General features: G+C 29.4%; 1 protein-coding gene across 2 annotated transcripts in view; it reads left to right on the forward strand.

Moving 5' to 3' along the window:
- LOC111388142 (probable serine/threonine-protein kinase PBL3) overlaps positions 1–6,336 on the forward strand; it is a 9,185-nt gene extending 2,849 nt beyond the window's left edge. Inside the window, exons 1-3 of one of the 2 annotated variants that reach the window (XM_023012819.1) lie at positions 4,623–4,917; positions 5,429–5,760; positions 5,849–6,328. In XM_023012819.1, coding sequence (XP_022868587.1) covers positions 4,863–4,917; positions 5,429–5,760; positions 5,849–6,010 — 549 coding nt within the window. In that variant the 5' untranslated portion in view covers positions 4,623–4,862 and the 3' untranslated portion in view covers positions 6,011–6,328. Of the gene's footprint in view, positions 1–4,622; positions 4,918–5,428; positions 5,761–5,848 lie in introns of those variants that run through there. The other variant, XM_023012820.1, reaches the window with a different exon arrangement.
- The last annotated feature ends 13 nt before the right edge of the window (positions 6,337–6,349 follow it).

Below are 6,349 nucleotides of genomic sequence, written 5' to 3' on the forward strand. Positions count from 1 at the left end.
AAGTGGAAATATAGTTTGAATTACAAAGTACAAAGACTTAAAGCATGTGTTTTGGCCAATTGAGTGGAAATCGAATTTCTATGATTTTGGTGGATTTTTTTCTTTTTCAACTTACATGTAGTTGATTTGTCTTTTCTACCTTTACAATCAATCGGACCCTAATTTAAAAATGAATAATTTTACATGTGTATTTATAATGTATCAAGTGATAACATGATAAGAGTATGATCTATTGGTTACTATTTAAAAACAGTATTTTTATTTAGTTTTATCGGAATTATAAACTCAGTTTATGTGGTGCGAATGTGACATTAAATGATAAGTACAATTAAACGAGACATTTAATTTCACATTTTATTCAACCAATCATCTAATATCACATAAACTAAGGTTATAATTGCAGTGAGACTAAATAACATTATTTGTTAAAAAAAAAATATTAATATGCTCATTTTTAATTACATCTTAGCCCATATTTGACAACCATTTATTTTTTTTATTTTTTTTTGTGAAAAAATTGAGTTTTGGAATAGTGATTTTTTGGAAATTGCGTGATTACATAGTAAGAAAAAGTTTTCATTTTATTGTTTATAAGTAAAATATTTTATTGCAAAAATGTTTGATTGAAAATGAATTTGAGAAGAAAAACTCATTTTAAAATAATCTCTCAATAAATTCTCTTCGCAACTTTTTAAAATAAAGAGTACATTTGACTACTCAAAAATGTATTGGTAATTTATAAAGATTGCATTTATCAAGCCATACATTACAATATTATTTTCAAAAAATTATTCAAATCACATTTGTCATTGTTGGGATTGATTATTAGTAACTTTTTAGGAACTTTGTTGGAAGAATGGTCGCATGATCATAATCGTGTGAAAAGTAATTAGTATTTTTGAATGTGTAGTTAAAATTAAATTATAGAATAACTTTTAAGCTGCGAATAATATGAGACGGACACAAATTTGAATTTATTGAACATTGAAATATAAAAAAAAAAATGTTCAATAAAATATAAAGAGAAAACAGTAAAAATTTCATGAAAAAAGCAAAATAAATAGTCAAAAGAGTATTATACCATACTACATAGCCCACTGGTCTTAGAACACCAGTTTATTTGGCCATACATTTTATTTTTATTTTATTGTGTAACGATTTAGCATTTGGGCACTGTTATTCTTTTTTGAGAGAACATTTGTCCTCTCACTCCTCATGACTTTCTGTCATGTCTATCAGAATTCAAATCCAATACTTTAATGTTTCGAGAGATTTAAGCTGAATTCTGGAAGATATTCTAACAAATGAAAAATCATAGACAGTTTTTGTAAGAAGCAAATTACTAGCTAGTTAGTTTGGCTAAATGCCTACTTTAATCATGTTATTTTAACAGTGGAATTGAATAATTGAATTGATAATCCAACTCAGAATGGATGGATGGCTTGCACATTATTGCTATTTGTTGACTTAGTGATCATCAACCATAAATGGTTCAATACAGAGTTCATATGGTAGTTTAGTACTTTAGTTGCACATCAGCACATGCATAAATATTGCATCATTGTTTACTTAGTATTTTCCTCCTTGTTTTCACCATATTTTTGACATTCTCTTGAACGAAATTTTTCTTTCCATCCACACGTTCTTCATTTGAACTTTAAAAAGTTTGAACGTATTCCATAATGAAAAGTTGATGACTTTTTCTTTTCGGGGAATTGGCACAAATGGCCCCTAACCTATGGGGACTTGCAAAATTTCCCTAACCTTCAGTCTTGACGTAAATAAATCATTTTGGATGGTTTTCCATTCAATTGACGGTTAAAAAGGTCAAATGTTTGGTAAAAAGACTAAAATATCCTTGCTTTAGTTAAAATAAATAAAATAAGGCGAAATTTTTTTTTTAAAATACGAAATAAGAAAAGAAAATACAACTCACCGTTCTCATAAGAGCATGTCTGATGCAACCGAATTGCTTTAAAAATTGTGTCATATAAGCAAAATTGAAGTTATTTAAATTTTTTATCTTAATGCAAATTGATAAAGACTCCGACAAAAAGGAAAACATGCAAAATCAAAATTGGTTTCCAAAGCCATCTATGTATTGCTATTTAGGAGTATTTTATTTTTATTAAAATAATAATAGAATCAAATTTAAATCTATATACGAAACATAATTTTTTTCTGAGGGTTTAAAGAAATTTATAAATTTAGACAGAGCTCTAGAAAAATCTTTTTTTTTTCGCAACATCATTTTAAATAAGTCCTTGTCAACTTGCATTGGAGATAAATTTTTCTAAACACATTTTATTTTGCTAATATGATACTATATTTTTAAGTGATATTGAGGATTTGTCGGTAGGATGAGTTTAATTTTCTTTTCGCCTTTATATTTGTTAATTTTTTTCTGACCTATTTTTTATTTATTTATATAACTAAAGTAAGGGTATTCTAGTCTTTATATAAAAACTTTGGCCTTTTTAGGGACCATTTACGCAGCAACACCAATGGTGAGGGACCATTTACACTACGGCACCTTTTGATAGGTATGGAATTCCAAGAAAAATGGAATTCTTTCCAAATTTTTTTTGTTTTTTTGGTTGATTAGCAAAATTTAAAATGGAATTGATTTTCATCTTGGCTTGCCACATCGTGGAATTTCAATTCCCACCAAATATGGAATTCCAAGAAAAATGGAATTGAAATTTCATCTTTCCAATTTTATTTTATTATTATTTTATTTTTTTTAGCAAAATTTAGAATTGAATTGATTTTCCATCTTGGCTTGCCATATCGTGGAATCGAAATTCCCACCAAAATGGTGGGAATTGAAATTCCACCTTTTTATTTATTTTTATTTTGCAATTTAAAAAGGATTTAAGAATTATTGTAATAAATTCTATTCTATTAAGTAACAATTCTTATGTAAAATAAAGTCAAACGGAAACGAAAATATAGGTGAATTTTGTTTTTCTTGGCTTTATTATTTTATTCTTATTTTTTTTTATTTTTGGTAATGGAAACAAATTCTATTCCCAATACTAGTAAATTTTATCCATTTAATTGATAATTTTCATGTAAAATAAAGCCAAACGAATACAAAAAATACTTTTATTTAACATTTTTCGCGTGGAAAATTATATCAGTCAAACCCAATAAATTGACGATTCCCAGGAAAACAATTTCCAGACAATTCAATTCCCTGAAATTCGTTTTATTTTTACTCAAATTTCATCTTTGCAATCAAACATGATCTTGTTCCTTCAGGAATGCAAAAGGGATAACGCACATTAACTATTTAAACCGAATAAAGACACTTTTCTTGGTATTTTTTCCGTAATTACTAGCTGTTCATTATGGTCAGCATATATCAATCGAGTAAAATCAGTTTGCATTCTTGAACAATATTTACTTTGAGTAGTTCATGCCAATATGAACAATATTTAGCGTAAAAGCTTTGTACCTCACTAATTGTATAAATATGTAGAAGAAACATAACTATCCTGATATTTTTTGTATCTTTCATTCCACACCAGACTTTGTATAAATTTGTGAATGTCTTTACATCAAATAAAGTATCAAATAGTTCTATTAGTTCAATTCTCACAAAGTTTAATTCTCCTTTCTTTACCCCAATAGCTATTTTTACCGGTTAATATAAAAGTTATATATTTGTAATTTTCTTGTAAAATAGTAATTTAATGAATTTTGAATAGATTGATATGGCTCGATATTGTCATGGTCAAGGCGTCGATTGTTGTTCAAACTCCCGAAGATTTTACATTTCATATTTGTGATAAAATCTAAATAAAAGGAAACAAAAGATATAAACCAAAAGTAGGACGTGAGTACAAGAAGTTAGAACATTCACTCCAATAAATACAAAAAGATATGAAATCATGCCGCTTCAACTTCATGGGTCGAGATGAGCAAAAATTTGATGTGCTAATTTGGAAGTGATTAAATTATAATTTAAATTGATCAAACACACTTTTTTATTGACATATTTTGTAGAATTCAGAACTATTAATCTGCACATTCCATAAAATTCACAATTTATTATCACTCAAATTTTATTATTGTCCTTAGTTTCAAGTGACTTTTTGAGAATCACTTTAACTCATTTTTGATAATATATATTTTTCTAAAAATAATTTTACATTTCCTATAATTTTTATTTTATTTTTACTTTTTAATTTTTCCAAAAAAATATTTTTTTTTTTCGAAAGATTACTCCTCAAAAATTTAATCGTACACATCCACTTAGTCAATTTCATGGAGATTATTAAAGGGCATAACAAAAAATATTTTTCAATATTTTTAAATATTAAAAATATTTTTTAATATATTTTTTTCGAAAGATTACTCCTCAAAAATTTACTTGTACACAACCACTTGGCTAGTTGGCCCTTGTTTAATGTAGATTAAAATCAAATTTTTGATGTATGAATAAAATTAATTATTACCTATAACTTTGTTAAAATTCTAATAATCCCTATCAAACATTAACTTAGTCAATTTGATTTTTGAGAAGTGGAGTTATTACAAGGTGGAACTCACAAGTTGTGTCGTTTTCTTACGGTGGGACACAACAAAAACTAGCTAAATTAAAAGCGGTGTGAAACGGAAGGAAGGTACCATCTCATTTCAACACATTTTCTCTTCTCCTTCCTGTGCATGTGAATGGGTCTTATCCTCGCTCTGTTTCAATTCTGGTTTTTCTTCCTTTAGAGAAAAACTTCATTTAATAAAATCCTCTCTTCATATCAATTTTTAGCTTTTTTAATATTTTAAGTTTGTGGGATTTTTATTGAAGTGTGTTTTAAGAACCCCTTTTTCTTCTAGCTCTGTTAGAGCATCACATCATGGGCAATTGTTTGGGTTCCTCTACAAGAATTGATGCCACTCACAGCCCATCTGGTATTTTCATCTCCCTGGCTCACTAATTTTATTATTTATTTATTTGGTTCAGTTTTGAGTTAAAGATTGTGTCTTTAAATCTCTTGATTATAATTGCTAAAAATCTATTTTTGCCTGTAAAGATTAAATCTGATTGGCTTAAATTGATTGAGGGTTTGCACTTTGCCCCCAAAGATAAAATCCTTGCATAGGAAATTTCGGTGGTGCTTGTTTCTTAATTCTTAGCACGATTTTTGGATGTAAAAATTATGAGTTTTTTCTGTATATTTGAAGTAGTTGAAGTTATGCTGGTGTCTATTACTGTTAAAATTTCTTGAAAATATGCTAATTTGTCTGCGCGGTTTGGTCTGCACAAGGAATGGACTAAATTACCTCCAATGATGTTCTTTCTAAGGAGTAAATTTATTTCTATATTATTATCAAGATTCAATCAATTGCTTCAAGTTTTTCAATTTAAGATGGCGATGATGAAATAATGCTGCAACCTCATTATCTCTTCTGTGAGTTTCAGAAGCTTCAAAATTTCCCAGTGGTTCATTAGCTCCGTCCAGCATAAGCGTTCCCTCTCACAGTAGCAAAAGCAGTGTTCACAGCCTCCCTACTCCAAGATCTGAAGCTGAGATTCTCTCATCCCCCAATGTTAAGCCCTTCTCATTTAACGAGTTAAGGAATGCAACCAGAAACTTTCGACCTGATAGTCTTCTTGGGGAAGGAGGATTTGGTTATGTTTTCAAAGGATGGATTGATGAGAACACTCTTGCTGCTGCAAGACCGGGATCTGGACTGGTCATTGCCGTGAAGAAGTTGAAGCCTGAGGGTTTCCAAGGCCACAAGGAGTGGTTGGTATGTATTTTCTCTGTTGTTGTATGGCTTAAATTAATTTATCATAATTTTGTATAGCCTGTTTTGACAACCAGCCAATGATTTGCAGACAGAAGTCAATTATTTGGGGCAACTTCATCATAGTAACCTGGTAAAACTTATTGGTTATTGCTCTGAGGGGGACAACCGGCTTTTGGTTTATGAGTTCATGCCAAAGGGAAGCCTGGAGAATCATCTGTTCAGAAGTATGTATTGCCTTTCCTTTCTATGAAAACCCTTTAATGATTTTCTCGAACACGCTTTATCACTTATTTGATAATCTCTAATCAGCGACATAAAACCTCATCAAATTTATTTACTTCCAGTTATCAGCTAAATTACCGTACCCATTTTTGCTGAGTTTGTAACTTAATTCATTCCTTTTTGTAAAAGCCTCATGTACGCTGTTTAGTAAAGCACTATTAAGAGGGTTTATAAATGCAGCATTTGGAAAGCAAGCATTTTGATTATAATATACAAAAAAATTCATTTGTTGATAGAAAGACTGTGCTTCTTGCACAGACCCTTTTGCACAGGGCCTGTACAGGTGCACACACATGGAGGTGGACCC

Source organism: Olea europaea, unplaced genomic scaffold (assembly GCF_002742605.1).
Source record: "Olea europaea var. sylvestris unplaced genomic scaffold, O_europaea_v1 scaffold456, whole genome shotgun sequence".
In the NCBI taxonomy this organism is placed as follows: Eukaryota; Viridiplantae; Streptophyta; class Magnoliopsida; order Lamiales; family Oleaceae; genus Olea; species Olea europaea.